Raw genomic sequence first — 21,727 nt, 5'->3', positions numbered from 1 at the left:
GACTTTTTTGATTGAAATAAAAGAATCCATTTCAAAGCTGAATTTGCTTTTTCAAATACATTAAAATACACTCAAATACATACATTTTTATTTCACAAGAACACGCTATTTTCATTTAACTGTACTAATATTTAAGAGTTTTATTTACTAAGGTTATATATTACGAGTATATACTACCTTGTTTTCATTTTATGACATTTTCATAATGTTCGTTCAATAAACACTCTTTTTAACGCCATGATCTCCAAATTTATATTTTTTTCATCACATAAACAAAATTTCATTTGCAATATAAACTAATGAAATCGGGAATACAGCTAGTTATAAACAAAACTTTCTCCTTCGTTCGCTACGAAAACCTACGACCTTTGGCACTAGCGTACATTTATGCCCATAGAGGCCTCGAAATTTAAGTTTGAAAACCGCTACCGGCAGTCGGCACCCGCAGCATTAGTTGCGTGCCGACCGCCGAGCCGTACGTACGTACGTACTTGACGTTTTCGCGAACAAAACCTTACGTTGTCAATCCTCGTGGAGTTTCGAAGTGGGAAAAGTTACGGTGTATTTTTACAGTGTATGAATTTCAGTACGACAAATAGGGGTGTATGATCGAACGTTATTGTGATGATTGTTGATTGTTTTGGCGGGAAGTACATTGGTTCCACTGAGTTACAAATGCCACGGTTACTGAGGTAAATATTGACGTTGGACGGGATTACACAGAGGAATCCGGACGACTGATGTCCGCTTTACGAGTATTTACAAAGCAATCGAGTTCAGCGCTTCACCGATTGCATTCGTGAAAGAAATTCAACTTACGCCTAACGAAATTCTTTTTGATGAAATAAAAATTCAATACAGAATTCTAAATTGGAACCCTCGCGTAGAGTTTATTAATTAAAATTACAATTTTAAATACACTTTAATATTTTTTTTAAAACACAAATATCTATAATTTAACTGTAGAGGCGCGTTGGTCGGCGTAAAATCGAAATGCATCCAATATGGGAAATGTACGCGTCTCGAGGGGAAAACTGTTTGGGGTGGCTTCCCCGCAACAAAACCAAAATTAAAATAGACCTCACATTTGCAATAAAACTTCCAGACATCCTTACGTAAGCTTTCAGCAGGCTACACCCCGCCCCCACTTATGTAACCGCTCGATTTGGACTAAACCTTATTTTTAGTACCTAAGTTTAGGAGAATAAAGTTATAACAGTTACAACCCTAGTAATCTACACTATTATATTCTCGGAACAAATACAAAATCACAAACGCGACAGCCGTCCTTGGCAACCGTCATCAACTTTTTCACTTACACGGCCTACCGTTTTCACAAACGCGGAACAAACAACGGTTGAAGGAAATACAATACTAACGACTATAATATGGTAGTAAGTCATCGAGACCTTGAAAAAATTTTCCACTAATCATAAATAAACGTATGAATTAAATATGACTCGAAATCAATCGATATTGCATTAGCCAGATGTTCGGAGAAAGTTAATACATGCACTTGAATGCAAATTCGTTCGATCGATCGGCGACTTCCAACAAAGCTTGTAACGTCCATATACTGAATGTATTATAGCATTGAATTGAATGTTTTATATCAAGTTATACTATGAGTTAATTTTGTATATCACTGAAACTAATAAGTTTTAGAAAGTTTTAGTGGCCATTCAAGCGACTGAATTCACGGTTGAAAAGTGATAAGATCGAAGGAGACGCATCTCTCAGCCCTTTACAACTGTTAATTCAAGATTAACGCGCGATAAGGGCGGAATTTAATAAGATTTTAACACAATTTAAGATTAAAGATGGTAATTTAATTTTTCCTTTGATCTAAAATCAGCAAAACTAATTAGTATTTTTAACTATTTCTGGCGGACAAAGGCTCTACTTGAACTAGAGAGATTACATTAAAATGTAAATACCTCTTATGAATGCATAATCACGACTTAAGGAAAGCTGACTGAGGTTATTTCCCAGTAGGAAAAGCCTTACATCTTATAATAATCAAACACAGAAAGTTAATCTATATAAACAAAAATGAATGTTGCTAAGCGCATAACTATGGCTCGACGGATTCGGCTAATTTTTTTTTTTTATGTTCCTTAAGGTCCACGAAAGGTTTTAATTCTAAGAAAAAAATTTTTTTTAATAAATTTCCGAGACTAACTTCTTTTAAATTCGAATTCAGTAAAAACATTGAAATACCCGCATTGATTTCATAACCTTCACGAAACCGACTGAACTTTAAACGTTAGGAAACTTTAATCATAACATTTACTTTCTTCGAAATTGAACTTGGTTCGCTTAAAATAACACGAGTATTAAGCATTCTATATATTTTCAATGTAAGTACGAATTTCCCCAGAGAAACAAATTGTAATGAAAGTTAAGCGATGAGAAAACTTGAAGATACCTTTTAGGAATTAGTTAAGACTTTAAAATTATACTTTTAGTTAACGTCGGATTTAATAAATTTTGATATCGTATAATTTATTTCATATACACATATTGTAGGAATATTTTGTGAAGTTCTAAATAATGCTTTTGTGAAAAAGACGGAATATAAAGATCAATGGCTAGAGCAATCTAAAACCAAACTCATTTCACGCATCTTGCGCCCAAAACTCCACTTTACAGATTCACCGTATGTTCGGAAACTTTCGAAATACAAAACTTCCATTTTATACTGATAACAAATTTTTATCTCATGGAATGAAAAATTGGAAAAGGAACGAAACATTTTAAGCCTCAGTATAACAAAAAAACAGCGGCGGGAAAAGACAAAGCAATCACTTTTCTCTGTAGACGTGAAAAGTCTCGAACCAAGACGATAACATACTACTTTTCTTTACTGCTATCAACTTCGAATGCTGTGCGATAGGTACCAGGTGCTACAGATCGGTGAAACATAAATATTCCTTCTGTTTCTTTTGTAAAGAATTTATTTGTGAAATTTTAGACCAATGGTATACAAAACTTTGGTCTTCTGAATTTTCTAAAATACAAATTCAGTTAAGCTATTATTGATACTATATAAAAATTTTATATAAATTTCAGGACAGCACACAATAAGAGCAGATAATAAATAGGATTAGACGTCTAACTTTATACATAAGTAAACCAATTTTGCCGAATCACGAAAAGTTCAATGTTCTGTGTTTGGTACTTAGGTTTCGTGATATCGCAGTCGCTATGTTTGTTTAGAACGGTAATTTTAAAGGTTGCTCGTTTTAATAAAAACGATATAGGTATTTGAAATCGTCTACCAAATTTTTCGCTGAGACTTTTATCAAAGTAGCTGCCAGTACAGACTTAGTTCTGTCAAAAATTAATAGTATTTTTTTTTAAGTATTTAAACCGTCCATGGGCCTTGAGGAATATACAAAAAAATTAATTAGCCGAATTGGTCGAGCCATTCTCGAGTTATGCGCTTAGCAACATTCATTTTTATTTATATAGATAGATTGAAGATTAATAGGCATGCAAATTAAACAATTTAAAAATACTACATGTCAAATTAAGAACGATTATTTGCTTTTGAACAGAGTACACGGAACGCGCCCTTGGTCTCACAATAAGGCCTCGTTACGGTAACGAGAATGCTAAAAAGGAGAGCTAGACATTTTTTTTTAATCTACAATTTAAAAAGAAACTATGAAATTACGAAACTACTAATTACCAACGCGGAAACACAATTCGACATAAATATCAAAGTCCATAGATGGCAAACAAACTTTGAACATTATAAACATCGTATGTAACAATCAAAAGATGTATTCACATTTCTGTGCGATTTGTATCTACAATAAACCTCTGGCAGTCAAGCGTAATATATGTAAATATACTATACAAATCCATCTTTAAGCTAACCTTTCGTGTTGTTTTATAGCCTAAGAAATTTAATTTTTCTGATAAACAAAACTCAAGTAGATGGTAGGATCAGCGCATTCAAACAAACAAGTCTTCTTACTAACATAATATATTAATGAATATATTAATTTCCAGTGATAATTATTATTTTCAATTCACAAAAACAGTCAATTAGAAAGATGTTTGGGCACCAGATAGGGTTTTTGTTTTGTGATATACTTTGAGACGTCTGTCACATTTTTTTTATTTACATAAATTACATCCAATATCGTGAAACTATAAAATTTTATTAATTTGACGATGGTGTCGAATAATCGCTTAATAAATGGAGCGACCTTCCCGGTAACCTTCGAAACATCGATGTGAAATCCTTGGAATCGCAACATGAATCTGTAATACCACCGTCACCCCCGGCGACCGGTCCGCCGTCGATCTACCAATCGCTATGCGTCTGGAAAAACATGAATTTATTATGTCCCCTGGGTTATCGTTACGATTTTTTCACTTTACCAAAAACTAACGACACGTCTTAACAGCAAAAACGTACTGGTATACGTGTTGTAATTGATGTCAGTTGAGTTAATTAAAATGTCTCAGTAAAATGCCGCTAAACACTTCGAGCTATCGTTAAAGCGTGACATCATAAATGTTAGGAATCGAGATGAGCTCGCGTGTGAACCGGATGAAATTGACGAAGACGATTTTAATTCGATTAATCAAGATCAAGGTGATCCATTGTGTCCTCGGCTACACTAAAAAAGCTTTATTTAATGCCGTAAAGGGTATAATAAGTAATAATAATAATAAGTCTCAATATGACTAACTGAAAACTAATTGAAAACAATACGGTGTAATTAAAAAGTGTAGGTTGATGCAATTGTCACGACATCGGCTGCTGCGTTAGTGGACGTGTTCGGTTCTTACAAATGAAGAACATTTAGATTAGGCGTGCAGATGTTATCGTGGCGAGAACTAAAAGGGACTTTTAGGATAAAGCGTGTATCTATTGTTTAAAAATTTATATATACTGAAAAGAGTTTTATTTTAATATTATAAATGTGAATGTAAGTTTGTTTATTACGCTTTCACGCGTAAACTACTTAGCCGATCATCATGAAACTTTCTACACATGTTCTTAAAGGTATATTACAAGTAACATAGGCCGCGGGTAAAAACTAGTATTTGTATCAATCTTTTTTTTTTATATACATGTAATATTGATTCCGACGACGTTCGTCGCATAACAAGAGCGGACAATTAACAATATGACAAACAAGTGACAATATGAGATGCACGTACGTGAGTACCTAAAGACTTATTTTACATTTAGTCTCTCAACTAATGATGTTACTTAAAATTCAATACTGCAAAATTGAAAATATACAATAGTATCCTCTTTTTCAACGTAATTACGACAAATATTTCTAAAAAAATTTTACGGGCAAACATTACATGTAATAATGCATTATAATTAAAAATCTTAACAAAAAAACTAACAGTCAATTGACATGAACAATAACTATGTATAATTTAGATCAAATATTCACAATGATCATAACTATATAACTTTTTCATAACAGCATATCCAAAAACGCATTTAATGTAGAGATTTGATTACAAAAATATTGTTTTTTTAATAAAGGCACAGTCCAGGTGATTTGATTATTACATGTCAATTTTTTATTTTCAATATCGTCTGCAGTCCGTGAAACGTCCTTCAAGCGAATCGATCCGTGAACACAATGATAGACAAAGTGTTAAAGTTAGACAATAGAGACAATATACCAGATCACAATATCGTTTATTGCACGTGGCTTCTAAATATAGTTCAAAATCGTGAATGTCGTAACGTACCTTCCACCCCGCTTCCAAAGGGTGCCATACGATGAATGCGAGTCTGGAAAATTCGGCTAATTTCAGCTACAAAGAATTCGTTTCGTTGTTTACGAGTTATTTATATAAATAAAACAATGAAACGTTTTTTATTCAACCGTAAATACAAATTATATAATTACCAATTTATAATTATATATATCCAAAGTAGTATTTGCTATTTCATTCATTCACTTCAGCCTTACGCAGTCCACTGCTGGGCATAGGCCTCCCCAAGTTCGCGCCACACATCCCGGTCTTCCGCAATCCTCATCCAGCCTACACCGGCAATCTTACGTAGATCGAGTATTTGAAGTTTTTTAAGTATTTGCTATAAATAAAACTAATACCTGCTTCACAAAACTTTTGCCGAAAGCGCATATTATGTAATAACTATTTCATTTTATAATAAAGTAATATAAAATACGTACTCCTCATTTAGATTATCTTCTATGTCTATCATACGCCAAGTATTATCCTTAATGATACGTTTTTGTATTGTGTTGTGTAGACTGTAAAGTAACTGTAAGATTTCTTATTTGATTCTTCTGAGCAGAATTTCGATTCTGAATGGATTTCTTAAAAAAATCTTAGATATTCGGATAAATGAAGATTCAAAGGTGAAGCAGAAGCATCTAAAGAAATTTTTTTTATTTTGATATTGTAGTTTTTCGGACTAGTCGGCTAGCTTTTCTCATTTTCAGTTAACTTAAATTTCCATAGCCTTATTCTTGATCATAATTGGCGTTTGTTAATGTTTGCGTGGGATACAGCTGGAGCATTGCAGATGTCAAATAACATCAGAACGATTGGGTGAAGCCGTTGCATATTTATGAGTCATTGATCGTCCTAGCAATGCGCTCGGCTACATTGAACGAAAGGGCACTAAACAACCTATTTGAGCAATAGATTCGACGTGACCGGAATAATAGGACTTCATTTACCTTGTATCACTATACCCTAGACCGTAAACAATTTAGACAATATTTAAACATTAGTTTCTCTCTCGCATACTTATTTATTTATGTAATACAATATTAATTTAAATATCTGCTTAAATAATTACAGACGAGACTATGTAATCTGAAAACGTATCTTCATGAAACCATCAGTTATTCCATAAATAATTTAAAGAAAGCGTGTAATCTATCCAGCTTTCCAGCTTTTAGATAATTAGAATCTCGTTAACCTTGGCATCCAGACAAGCATTATGATTTCTACATTCGGATAAAATTAAATTTTCATAAGCGAGCGTATATTGCAGTTGTCATTGCTATTATGATTTGTGTGTACACGGACAAAAAGCCGGATGTATTCCTCATTAATCAAAACGCAGTTTTAAAAAGTCTACATTAGGTCACTTTTAGCTATTTATGTTATCTACGTTATGATTGAATTCTTTTAAATAATAAATTACTGTAAATTTCATAAGTCATCATACAATGTTTAATGATAATTATAAAATTTAATAACTCGAAATTGTAAAAATGTATACGAAAAATCAAAGGCTAATGAAAAGATACAGATAAGTAAATTAATATTTATTATTATTTTTTTATGTATAAAAAATAATAATTTTGAATAAAAAAAAAATATTAAGTTTGCCTCGCTTTATGAAACACTCATGACCATGGGTTGACTGGTAGAGATCTCTATCAGAGATCACCTTTCAGAAAGTTCACCTTTGCCATAAACCTTATTATTATGTTATTTTCTATACGTACTTATTTTTAAATTCAATAAAGTATATATAATAATAATACTATATAAACATCGTGGATTAAACCGCAAAAATTTATAAAAGATACGAAATATTAAGCACGTTCCTAACATACATTATTTATGACTTATAAGGCACAATGTCACTCACAATATATTTAGGTCGATAAAGTATAAGCTACACGAAGGTCAAGAAAATGGTCTTACATTTCCAAACACTAAAAGCTCTAACAATTTCTTCGATCCATCGTTGTTTCTATGCCGAATTCTATTTCTTTATCTTCATTCGTAAATAATAACTGGACAGAAATATCGTTACCGCCAGCTACTTAAATATTTACGATGCTCGCTTGTAAATCACGACGCGTTGAACTTGCGTCAACCTTGATCGAGAATACAAATGCCACCCCTCATCGGTTAAAAGCTCTGGGGTGTTCCTTCTTCTCGCCTAGAGCGGGACCTAATGACGTTTGATGCTTTGTTTTGAACAAAAAAACTAAAATTTATTTTCTATATCTAAATATATTTCAAATTTTATGATAACAGTTTTAGTAATTTCAAAATCGTTTAATTGCAGGCGCTGTAAGCGGCAGAAGTGATAAATATGTGTGTTAAGAAAATGTATCAAAAGACCTTACATATCAGTGCGTACAAAACAAGAGTGGTGTTAAAAATTAAGACAATGTGCGTTTAAAGATTCGATCACGACGTCGAATCTATCAGAGTGGGGGTCGCTGGCGACCACGACCAGCGATGGTATGGACGTTGTACTGGGGAATGACAGTGACGAGTGGTGGAACGCGACGTCGCCAGAAGGCCCGGACCTCTACAACTTCTGGGCATGGAGCATCGTCGACGGGGCGCTGATGGTGCTCATCGTCAGCGGCAACACTCTCACCATTCTCGCGGTCACTATGAGCCGCCGGCTATCGTCGCTCGTCTCCAACCAATTCGTATTAAACCTAGCCATATCGGATCTGATGGTGGGTCTCACGCTGCCATACCATCTCGTGTTCTACCTGGACAACGACTTTGGAGAAATCAAATGGTCATGTCTAATGAGATTCATACTCATAATACTCGCGTGCCTCGCCTCCATTTACAACATCATAGCCATCGCTGTCGACAGGTAAGGATATGCATTTCGCATACGTCACAGTGTTTCACTAAACATTTACTTTACTGTAAATCAATAACACTAGAATGTGATTCAACAGAATACACTTACAATATACGTAATAAAGAAATACTTCCAATATTTGAATTAATACAGAATATGTATAAAACCGTAAATTAAACGTTTACATAATTGATTCCTCTTAATTTTATCACAATACTTCAATATTTTTACTCCATTATTCATTAATTTTACTTTGTTGATATACCATTACATCATCTAAGCTGGAATGTAATTATGTACGTGCTCTATTGGTATAAAACAAAAACTTCTTAGATCATTTTATTGTTTCATCAGGTCTAGCTAATTAAATTGCGACTTGCCTTGAGAGAAATTTAAATCAACTTAACTTTCTTTTTCTGAAACATTTTCACGTAATAAATTACGAACTACTGCCATCATAATTTGGTTATCTTTATCAAATCTAGTTTTTAATATTACTGTTTTTAATTTCAGGTACATAGCGATAGTTCACCCGCTTCACTACAGCCGCTATATGACGAAGGTGATAACTCGTCTTCTGATGAGCGCCACGTGGTCTGTTGCCGTCTGCATCAGCTCGATACCAATGTTCTGGAACGATTGGCGCGATGGGATAGCTTGCGAGATGAACATGGTACGTAAATTCTCAGTAATCGTGTAGCAAAAATGCCTAAATCTTTCTAAAAGAATACTATTAAACTGCAATTTATTTGGCACGAATAAAATAAGTAATGTAGGCGTAACTATTAAAATTTCATCTTTTTTATACAACTAGGTTAGCAAACGAGGGTACGCCTGACCTGATGGTAAGCGATTACTGTAGCCTATAGAACCCTGTAACACAGGAAGCCTCGTCAGCGCTTTGCCGACCCTACCCCCAATATTGCCCAAGGAGCTCGGGATCACCTTACTCATCACAGGAACACAACACTGCTGCAAAGTAGATAATTTAGCTGTGATCTTCTGTAAGGTTGAGGAACTTCCCTAATCGGGCTGTGCCCTACCTGAGTAAAATAAATCTTTAACAAATTGATTCGAAATATGCGAAAGAACAATTTTATCTTTTATTTATAGGTTAAAGAGTAAAGGGACACACGATTCACGACTTGTCATAGTCGATATTGTGTTTGGTTTTAATTGCTTATTAAGCTCAATTTTTATGTTGAGGACCACAACTTTAACTTTTTATTTTGTATACATTACAGGTGGTACCAAAGGCGTACACGACGAGCATACTGGCACCCATGTTCTCAATGATTTGGATGGTAATGTTCGTCTTGTACTGGAGAATATGGCGCGAGGCTACGTGTCACGCGCGTCGCATGCGGGCCAACACCTGCTGCCCTACAGGAGCCAACGATTGGAAGAGTATACAGGTTTGCATCCGATATATATACGTTTTTAATATTAGATACGCGTGAGAGGTAGAAATTTTGAGCGCTCTCTATTACTAAAAAGTCAGATTTAAATTTATAATTAATTAATAATTTATGATGATAACGCTTAAACGCTTTTTACAATGTTTTTAAGCAATTATGAGAACATATAATTAATTATGTTGTTTGATTTATACATTTAAGACATTTATCAAATTGAAGTATATTTAAAACCTTATTGTTTTTTAAATGATATGATAAATAATTGATTTAACCATTTTTAACGTAGTTTTTACTTTATAATTAGTAAAAAGTATATTAAGGGTCTATTAATTTCAGGTTGTCCTACTGGTCCTCGGATCTTTCTCAATCTGTTGGATGCCATTCGTGGTGGTTGCGTGCGCGCAAACTTTGCCCATCATGCAGCTGCATAATCCCATCGTGTACCGTCTAACGTCATCTCTCGCAATGTCAAATTCTGGCATCAACCCACTTATATACGCTTGGAAGAACGCCGGCTTTCGAGCCGCATTCGCCAAACTGCTTCGTTGCAAGAGACCAGACACGTCGGAATACAGGGGCTCACCTGCTCCCGAGAGGAAAAGGGGATCGGTTGCACTTCGTGAAGGTTCGATCACTCGGACAACGCCAACTGGATTGACCACGATGGGCGGTAGACCGGCGAGGCTGCTTTACGTCGAACGCGAAACGGATACAGCGAGGTGTAGAATTATAGAGAACGCCGGCTATATGGACTCGGAGAGGGGAGACTCGAACCCGTCTTACGCTCCAGACGGGCCCACTCCCGTACACAAACCTACGACGCGGCCTGACGTAGTGTAGTGAAGTGAACGAATGAACAAAGGACGTTGTGTGGGAAACGTGAAACGCTTGTAGATTTAAATTTGTTAGTGACTGTAGGTACCCCACTCGCATTTAGGTACCTAACTGTTCAATCTACGCTCAAGTTTATGAAAGCTTTATTGTTAAATTTTTATTAAAAAAATTCTAATAAGTTCCCTGCCACATGGAAAATTTTAATGTAAAGATATTATTCTCTGTCATCTACGTTGAGATATTTAAATAAAAAAACACTAAAATGTTTAATGTAAAAATATATAATATATGTTTAACAATGCGTAGACGTGATCTTTTATTTCGTAACATACAAACCATGGAGACAGAGGATACTAATTAGTTGTAAGAAAAACATTGCGTAGTATGTAATGTACTCTCCAAGATCATAAATATTCTAGGATAATTAGATGAAAACAAAGCTATATTTATGTAACAAGAAAATATTATAAATTGTCAACGTAATGTAGGTAAAAGTTGGAAAACACAGGTTCGATATTTGAGACTGTCGCTTTTAATATTGCCAGATTTATATTAATTTTGTTATAGTTGTAAAAATTGAGCAAACACGATAGCTGTATTATGTGCTTAATAATGACAAAATAGTAATAAATATTAAAATTATTTAAATATATTATTATTTTTTAAACTTTAGGTACATATAAATGTCCACATCACATAATAATTATCATCTTATTTATATACCTAGCCACTGAATAAGGAATTTATGAGAAAGTAGAAAAGTGTCATGCTGTAATAGTAAGCAGACAAAATAAAATTCAGTAAAGATATTGTGAATGACTATTATCAGCTACAAACTTTTTAATCCATGCAGAGAACACTTTTTTTTTAGTTAAAGCCGATACAAAATTGAAAATAAAACGTTCAACGTCATCTAGCGAGCGAAACGGGAACGATATCAGCAACATAGTCGCTAAACGCTTCGGTATAAATTACATTACAAGGACAGATGTCGCTATCTTTGTTTGTTAAAATATTGCGAAATATTCAGCAAAATAAGTTCTAGAATTACTACACCGAATAAAATATACAAAGAGCAAAACAAAATCCAATTTATTAAATAATTAAATACTGCATGCATATGTATTCAAAGCCAAAAATAAAAATTAAATCGTTTAAAATTTTATATGAACATAGATTAGAGCTCATCTGAATGAGTCACAACTTAGTAATATTAAGACTATATGTATATTTTAGTCAAGTTTATCAATCAACAGATACTAATATTGGCGACTGTTGTTTATATTATCATAGTTCAAAGAGTTCTTACTAAATATAAGATGGAAGTAGAGTCGCTCAGTGTATATATGACGAAGTCAACAACTAGACGACCTACCTAGGCGTTGCTGTAGTTGTCAAATCAATGACTCTCAAAAACTTAAGAATTTTCATTGAATGGTTGTTTTTATAATAAGATATTTCCGAGTCGAAAATGTTTGCCTTACCTTCAGGGCTTGGAAAAATGTTGTAAGGAAATCGATAATATTTGATAAGAAATGCTTGCACCATTTTAAAAACATGACTAATTTCGCAAGAGTTTTAAAATTTGTTTTATTTCGTTAACGACATTTTTAAGACTTATTACGTACATTATTATATATTTGTTGCTATTCCTCAACATTAGCAAGAAATGATTAACCGACGATTTCTTTACTAATATCATTATGTAAAACTCACCACTAAAAAAATCTAATCTCTACTCGATTAGATTTTTTTTTACTCATAATTACTACACCGATTTTAAAGTAGTTAACTTCGTTATGACTAATATAGACTATATTTTGACTATAGAAAAAGGGACAGTCATAATCGTGTAATCCATGTGGGCTAAGCCGCGGCGGAAAGCTAATAAGTACATACTCAATTTCATTCAAAAACAAAAATAACAAAACACTTACCTCAACGCCGGTCACACCAAGAGCCGTTACCAAGTTGGGAGTCATCCTAAACGGCACCTTCTCAGGCACACGGAGAGTCTTGCCTTTCTCGAAACACACATTATAGTCTATATGCACAACCTCACCGGATGTCAAGTCCACTAATACATTATCTAAATGTCTATCTCCCAAACCGATAATATAACCGATCGTACTCATCACGGCAACCGAGTAACTATAGCGACGAGTCATTTGCCACCACTGTTCCGGATTCACACTGCTGCACCACAATTCTCTCCACAGGAGATCACGCGGAGTCTCTGCCGAGAGCTCTTCTAAGACTTGCTTCAAAATCGACACTGGCCACTCCTTTCTATTCTCGGTCGATATTCCAGCTTCTTTCAGCAGTGGATTGAGCTTATTGTAAAATAGCTCAGATGGACGAAGAACGTTTACAGTTTTATTCGTCTTTGCTGACTGAATGGCAGCTTCGCGATTTTGCCAACGCTTGTATAAAGCAAACAATGGTGTAACGTTATCTACCCAACTTATAAGACCTGATCGAGGTCCAAGAGGTATAACTGAGTAATGACGAGCTCTGTACGTCTGGTTGTCATTATTTTCCGAATCGCGAGCTAGCATAGTATTCGTTATCGACAAAAGTTGCATTATTCTTTCATCTAAATGTAAATCTTCAAGACCTTTAAAAAGATACGTATATGATTTGCCATCGGAACCATAAAATACCAACTTTTTTGGTCTGGTCTTGGTTGGAAGAATAGCGACATTATTTTCTATAGATTTTATAGTCACTCTTACAGTCCTTTGATTCGTATGCAGGCCAGGCATAGTGATAACAGTATTTTTCATTTCGGATAGTATTGGACTTATATCCGACATTTTCAAGATGTAAGATGTTCTTTTATTTACTTTCTGCTGTAACTTAATCTGTAGTTGTTTCAATGGCGCCCACGATTCTTGAGGCTTTTCTGGGTTCGATGGATTTTTCAATTTGTCTATAACATCGACAATAATAGCTTGAAATTTATTTTGGAATGCTATTTCATGAGGAGTTTCCGGTTCAGCTGAAGTTATTTGATTAAGTTGCTCTAAGACAAAGACTATAGGCTCAAATATGATTCGATGTTTTTCTTTAATAAGTTTTTCCTTCTCTTCTGGTGTAAGGTTTACGTTGTTTTTCACCTTTGCGATTTCAGTTTCTAACTGCGTTAGACGTTTGTTGAATTCAGTGTGATGTTGTACCAAAGTTCCAAGACATAGTTCATCCCATAGTAAATTTATTCTTTGTAACTCTTTTACTAATAATTTTACTTGCAAAATAGTTTTCGGAGCTTGCTTAGCTAAAGTTTCTACCATATCCAAGAAACACGAGTTTAATTCATTATTGACAACTTTGTCACTACCTGAGTCTTCTAAATCTAAGTCATCATCGCTATCCGCATCGTCATTGGACAAAAATGATTTCGGAACATGAAGGTCCGTAAAACTGTTTTGCTCATTTTCCACGGCACCAACAACAGCAGGAAATGTAATTAAGTGTGGCGTATCCTCTGCTAATCTACACAAAAGATCAGAAACACATTTTCTGACGTAAGTTTCTGGATGGTTAAGTCTCGAAAACAATTGAGGAATTATAACTTTCCATGGTTGAGTAGGTGTATTCGCTAATCCTGATTCAAGAACAGTTTGCAGTTCCATTGCATGTTTAACGATTAGCCGCAATAGTCGTAGTGTTGCATTTACAACTGCATTTTCTCCACTATGATTTATGTAGTCGGAAGCACAAATCAACTGCAAAAATTTGAAGTAAGCATCAGCTGATAATTCGAAATATGAGAAAACTCTTTTTTGAGCTTGGCGCCAGATATCAACAAGCAGAGCAAGGTGTTCGGGAAAAGCGTTGTTTAAAGATGGTACCGTGCGCAACTGATTTTCAATCATTTCAGACGTATTAATTTCATTCCAATCTATATCTTCCTCGTCACAAGTTGCTTTTGTTTTTGATAATATTTCACAAACCGCTTCAAAATCTTGGGGTGAGCATCCTATCATAACACTTTCTATTTGAAGTTTATCGTTATCAGTAAGTTGTTCACGAGTTTTAGAACTAAACTCAACCATTTTGCGACCCCATCTGAAACACCATGCAGCAAAACTCGCCCATGCTTTAGCTAGACCAGGACATTGATTGACACCAAATTGTAATAATTTTCCAACAGCAGAATCAGTAAGTGGAATTACATTTTCCGAGATGTTATTGTCAACTAGGCCAATCTCTGGTAAAGCAGATACTAATTTTGTCAAAGGCGAATCATTATCTAATATATTCTCATTTTCATTTTGAACCCATTTGGAAAGAGTCAAAAGCATTCTAGTTCCTTTTTCACGTAGCTCGTAGCTTTGCTCACTCATTGCTAACTTCTGAGAAAATCCAAGTGATATACTTGCACAAAGATTAATAGCTTGTACCTTTGAGTCATCTTTCGCATAAGTCACTTTACAAAGTTCAGTCAATGCAGTGGCATTATTAAGTGTCCATATATCTAGATCATATGTATTTGTCGACAAAAGAAGTACATCACCCACTTCTTCTAAGCTGTTTACGTTTAGGCACAGTTGAAAAGCGGGATTATTTTTGAAATGTTTTAAAAGTTCCCTTTTTGCCATCAACAAATTCGCGTTCTTTCGTGCGCTTTTTATCACATCTAATCTGAGACATTCGTTGTAAAATACGTTTTCTTCCGTCATATTCAACTTCGTGAAATACTGATGCCACCACAGAATACGAGTTAAGTTTTTCATTTCAGTTCCATATATATTTTCTTTTAAGGCCGAAGGTTTAAAGGGATTCGTAACTGCTTTTCCATTTTTAATAACATTCATTAAACCGTGATTAGCTAATTGCATTACTGCAACATCTTTTAAGAAATGAACAGAATTGTTTCTAGCGAATTCTTCAGCACTGATGTTTAGTAACTCTTCGCATCTGTTGAGCATTTCTTCATATTTTTCATCAAAGTCATTATTATAAATTTTTAGTGCTGATGATATTAATGACGTTTCAATTTTATCCATTAAGCCTTGATACGAGCAAGAGTGTTTATATAATTCATTAGCTTCTGTATCGAGTATATTCCAGTTGCAGAGTTCTGGAATTTCATTATTTTCTTCAAACATTTTTAGGTCTGTGTATAACTCCCAAGGAGATGTGTGTTTGCAGAGTTTAGTATTTTCTTTCCATTCTTCCATATCTTCCCAGCTTTGTATATTTTTGTAACTTTCCAGTATTTGATCATCAATAAATCTATTTACTTTAATATCGGATTGAGAAATGCCTATTTCATTATCATCATTTTCCGAATTGCAATTGTACAACTTCTTATAAAAATCGGCTGCTAATTCAAAACGAGAATTTGCTTGTTCTTCCGCTCCGATAAGCCATGACAGCTTCAAATCAAATGTTTGCTTTATCCACACGTATAAACCATGTAGCACTTCTGGTTCTTTAATCTTTATAAGAGCGCGTGCAACACTCATTGTTATGGCTTCTACGTCAATATTAGTATGGGCGTAGTTAGCTGCGGCATTTTGTAATATCAATGAAGCATGATAAATGGCAGCCCCGTAATGACCACCGTAGATACTAACTGCAAGAGCCGCGGAGCGTACACGATTTTGCCATTCTCGACAAGTTGGCCAATTAGTATGAAAGAATGTTTTGACTGGTTTTGCAACAGCAGGTAGAACAACAGCTGTTCCTTCAGCTGCATTGTATGTATATTTTTCCAAAAACATCATAAACTCTACAAAACATCGTACTCTTACTTGTTCGGATACAACAATCTCTAATAGCTTTTTGTCTCCAGCTATATACTTTGTTTCCATCGAACTTATTTCCCGAGCAATTCCTTTTAGAGTTCCTTCTATTTTAGTAAAGGTTTCTTGTGGTTTACCTAGCACTGTCCTAAGCTTTTGGATTATACATGTTTGAGCCAATTCAGACAGTGCCCAACTCACACAAATAGATGTAAAATTTGTTGAACACTGCCGGAAGAACAGTAAATTATTTTCATCGGTGTCTTGCAATGGCCAGGATGAAACAAAAATGTCGAGCAGAAAATTTTTATCATCCATATTTGTGTGCATGAGACAATTTATAATGGCTTTAAAATGATGATTAGGCAGACTAGAAAATGAGCCTCGCATTAAGTACTCTTTAAATGAATTTAGTTTTGTGTCACAATTAATAACCAAATTGCTATCTTTCCTACTTGAAAATATTTTAACTGTTTGCTTATCAAACTCTTGCTGAACTATATCCCATGGCAGCTCAAATAAAACCTGTTTGCAAATATCAGCTAACGCCTTGTTTTTATTATCTATATGTAATGTACACAAAACAGCTAATGTTTTTAGTAAAAGCATATTCCAAACCATATTCTTATTTTTGAGCAGAAAATGGAAATTCTTAATAACAAGCAGAACAATGTGGCTATCGAAACTGTGTGCCAAAGCGAGCATATTTGTTATCAATAAAAGGAAATTCTTTGACATGCTGACTAATGGCAAATATTTATCCAGCTGGCAAAATATGTCTGATATCCAAGTTAATATAAGACTTAATGTCTCATTTGACATTTGTTCATCAAGGACAATGCTTAAAGTGTTTAAGATAACAGCAAGGTGACCTGAAGTAGGACTGGAGTTGGAAACTTCTCCTAATGAAAGGTTAGATAATCCAAATAAGTCATTGGCTCTTTGTTGTGAGTTTGTCACCAAGTCACTTGAAGCAATAAAATGGTTATTCTTCTTGCAATGAGAATAAAGCAAGTATAATATGGCATACTGTAATGCAGGTCTTTCTTTCATTAAAATTTCATGGTGTGGAGTCATTTTGATTGCTAGCAACTCTAGAATACTAGGTTGTAATGCCCACATTCCTATGATAGAATTACTTGCATTTGCTAAGTCAGACAAACATTGCAGACAGAATATAACACATTTTTCAGCGTCATCTTTTGTGAAATCTTCAGAGTATTCAACTTCAATTATCTGGATGTCCGGTAATAAAATGGAATATGAGTTTTGTATATCACTCAACACAAATTTATAAGCTTCTTGCAATAAAGGGATATTTTTCAAATTAAGCAGATTACTGTATATAGACATTTCACCATGTAAAATATGGGTATTATCAGAAAAGCGCAAGGGTCGTAATAGTGATCCTGGACCTATTATCTGAGTTATAAATTCTATAGGTAAATTGGATGCAATTTCTTTTATTGTGGTCGATATCAAGTTTATGATACTGAGACATACAGTCTCTTCTACTTGTAAATATTTTTCTATTTCCATAGATATTAAGGAATATAAAGCAGGTAGGCCAGGTGATGATTTGTTTTGCAAATATTTTAATAGCAATGTTATGCATTCATTACCTGCGAGAATAAGATCCGATTCTGCTTCTTCCTTTAGAGTCTCATTCATCACTTGAAGAATTTTCGACAGAGCATCTGTCAAAAAGGTCCAGGAAACTGTTTGTGACACATTGGGACTTAATAGAGTACCCAAGCTTTTAACAACAGTATTAAAGACGTTTAAAAAAGATGGAATCTTTTGCATACACTCTTCATATGAATTTACTTCTCCATCTTTGTCACTTTTATTTGAATCCAAGTCGTTGGAATAGGCCACCATATCCTCGACAAACTGATTTAATAAGTTTACAGAAAACCCAACATCTGCCTGCCAATGACGACTAAGTTTAAACAAGGATTGTAAGGCGAATTCCTTAATTTTCTTTGGTTGAGCATTATCTACATGCCAGCCAACTAGAATGTCTACTGTATCAACAAAATGATTAGCAAAGTATTCGGGATAGGAATTTGACATGACTATCATTGCATTTATAGCAGCCATAAAAACATTGGCTGAATCTGCAGCTTCAATAATGGTTTGCAGTTTATTCAAAGTTATTTCAGCAAAATCCGCTAAACTTGGATTTTGAAAGTCAAGTTGAAACGTCTCTGAGAATGATAGAATGAGCAGATGTTTTATTGATGTGTTACGAACCGAATATGTAGACATTATCCAATCCAGGTGTTTGCGAAAATCGGGTCCCATGACGAAGCCAATTCTACCGAGTACCACAGCTGCACACTCCTTAGTTTCGGGGCTTGGCGCATCATATAGCACGTCTAATAGTGATTCTACTAATATATCATAAGATCTTCTGATATAACGTACATTTTCTGGCATCATTACCGCGTCCTGCAGCTTGGTACATATAGCAATAGATTTTTCAACATCAACTTCGGCGCACAAACGGCGCAAAAGCTTAGATATACGCGGATCCTCTGGTAGATTTACTACCAAGTCGGATCTTTCATAAAATTTGTTATTGTTTCCCTGTGACCAGTTTTCGTTGTTAGTAACTGCTAGCGATTCGTGATATTTGTAGGAGTTTTCGTCGCGATCACCCCTTGGCGGGAAACCGCCTCGGCCTCTCGTTCCACCCCTGCTGCCACCCCTGGAATGCCGAAACTCAGTGACCCGACCGCGTGACCGGAAGCGGGAGTCCCTGGGACCTCCAAACGACGAAGGAACATCGTATGAACCAACATAACCTCTGACCTTATCGTCCGTTGTGTTTTCATGTCCGATTTCGTCCCGATCAGGAACGTCAATATTATCCGATAACTTAGCACTTTTCACTTTACTATTTGCACTAGTGGATAGCATAACTAAAATTTGTTCCCAAAATATAAATATAACCACACATTGCCGTAGAAATAAACGAAAATACGATCAAAACCTTAGACACACAAACGCTTTTTGTCAAAATTCTTTCGCCAACAGAGACAAATAGATATGATTAACAGATAATAAAAACGTTTACTGTCAGTCGCTTTATTTCTGAACAAAATTTAACTAGCTAGTTCGTATTATTTGGTGCCTAAAAAATATGTTAAATTTGTTTAAAAAAATTATTACACGAACTTAATCCATACAGCTCATCTAGTTTGTATAATAGTTGTATTTTGATAAAAAAAAATATTCGAATACTACGCAGTGTAATTCGCTTCGTTCGATCGCTAACTTTTTAGGACATAAGGCTTTAAAACTTTCAGTCTGTCACACATATATTCGGCATTGACTGTCACCAAGGAGCTGCTGTCACCTGTAGATTGTCAACATAACCTCTGTTTGTAGATGGTTAGTAGTTTGGTTAGTAGCGTGTAGTGTGTACCTTTAAATACGCTTTGGTAGCGTGTTTATTTTAGATTGTAACAATATTAATCAACTGTGATTGTTTTATTAATTAAAAGTTAATTCAAGGATTAAAACGTGACGTATAGTGTACTTTTAAAGATAAAATAAATCGACAAAAATGAAAACCACTAAGAAAACCCACCAATTTAAAGGTAAATATTTGTACATTTGCTTATTTATTTACACAAAAATAAAAGAAAAGATTGTATTAATAGTTTATTATGTTTACAGCTCTAGAATTAAAACTAAACGAGAACTCAGTATCGCCGCATGTAATTTATTTCAAAGAGCATTCTGTGAGAGATCACACAAATGACAAGCCGTCTGGACGAACATTGCTTATAATTAACGTGCCACCATATGCCGATGAAAAGGGATTAATGAACGCTTTTAGTGCTGCTGGAAAAGTGCAGTCTGTTATATTTTCCACATCATCAAACACTGTATCAACCGACACAAGTTCACATGCATTTAGTAAAGAAATACAGAAACCGTCATTTAAAATATGCTATTTAGTGTTTAAAAAAGTCGCAGAACTAGATAAAGCTCTTAAATTAACACAATTGAACCCCATGAATGCAAATGGATATGAAATTAAAGTTGGTATGAAAAAATGGATTGAACAATACAATAATTCTATAGAACAACCAAAAACAATCAAAGAAAGGATAGAAGCGTTTATGAAAAATCATGACAAGAAAACAGAGTTAGAAGAAAAACAAGAAAAGGAGCTCGAGCAAGAGGATAGTGAAGGATGGGTGACGGTTACAAAAAAAGGTAAAATTCAAAGTTTTGCTCGGACAGAGAAAGTGGAAAATAGGATAATGGCCAAAGAGGAAAAGAATAAAAAACGAAAGGAACTTAAGAACTTCTACACTTTCCAAATCAGAGAGTCCAAAATGAAACATATCGTGGCTCTGAGGCAGAAGTTTGAAGAAGATAAACAAAAGATTGCACAAATAAAACAGAGCCGCAGATTTAAGCCGTTTTGAAATTAAAGTTTTTATTTACATTACAGAATAAAGGGTTTCATTTGTCACACTTCTTTCCCTTATTTAATTGTATAATTTATACTAATTTAATATTATGACTCCAGCAAATCTTAATCTTATTTTTTCTTTGCTAAGGAGGAAAGTACTAATGATTAAATGAATGTTCACTCTTATAAAACGATCAAGGTAGTAACTAAATAAATTTAAGCCATATTAATCAACATATTTATTAGAAATTATTTTACTTTTATGTACAGATATTATATCTTATCACTTAACAGTTAAACTACAGTTTATATACATCAATTCAACTAAACAACTAACAAATTATGAAGAATACAAGATTGACTTGTTCAATAAGCACTTAGGCTAAGCGCGCACTGGCAGCCAGGCCACAGCGGCCAGTATTGCGACCAGGTCGCGACCAGCCGCAAGCGTCGCTCCCAAGCCATAGCCCATAACGATATAATTTGAACACTCCGTAAACAGTAAAACATCTATCCGCGGCGACCAGTGCGCGCACACTAGCGCACGATCGTACAATTCTTCGAATCTCGCTGGCCGCGGCGGCTGGCCGCAGGTACGCCGCAATGATCTCGTTGGCCGCGGCGGCCAAGTGCGCGCTCTATGATACGATGTACATACATTTCACTGCCGCCGCGGCCCGGCCGCCAGTGC

The 21,727-nt window shown here is 34.7% G+C and overlaps 2 protein-coding genes across 2 annotated transcripts in view; one reads left to right on the top strand and one right to left on the bottom strand.

Annotated features, from left to right (window-relative positions):
- LOC123659453 (serine/threonine-protein kinase SMG1) overlaps positions 1–19,577 on the bottom strand; it is a gene marked incomplete at its 5' end in the record, with an annotated part of 36,808 nt that extends 17,231 nt beyond the window's left edge. The window contains one exon of the mRNA XM_045594668.1: positions 12,786–19,577. Within this exon, the coding sequence (XP_045450624.1) occupies positions 12,786–19,577 (6,792 nt within the window). The remainder of the gene's footprint in view (positions 1–12,785) is intronic.
- Positions 19,578–20,021: 444 nt separating this feature from the next.
- Positions 20,022–21,077, top strand: LOC123659556 (ribosomal RNA-processing protein 7 homolog A). The gene is made up of 3 exons (XM_045594765.1): positions 20,022–20,050; positions 20,124–20,209; positions 20,289–21,077. The coding sequence occupies exons 2-3, from the start codon at positions 20,176–20,178 to the stop codon at positions 21,047–21,049; spliced, it is 795 nt and encodes a 264-aa protein (XP_045450721.1). The 5' UTR covers positions 20,022–20,050; positions 20,124–20,175; the 3' UTR covers positions 21,050–21,077.
- Positions 21,078–21,727: the final 650 nt, after the last annotated feature.

Source organism: Melitaea cinxia, chromosome 14 (assembly GCF_905220565.1).
Source record: "Melitaea cinxia chromosome 14, ilMelCinx1.1, whole genome shotgun sequence".
Lineage (NCBI taxonomy): Eukaryota > Metazoa > Arthropoda > Insecta > Lepidoptera > Nymphalidae > Melitaea > Melitaea cinxia.
This window is presented reverse-complemented; position numbering and strand designations above follow the sequence as displayed.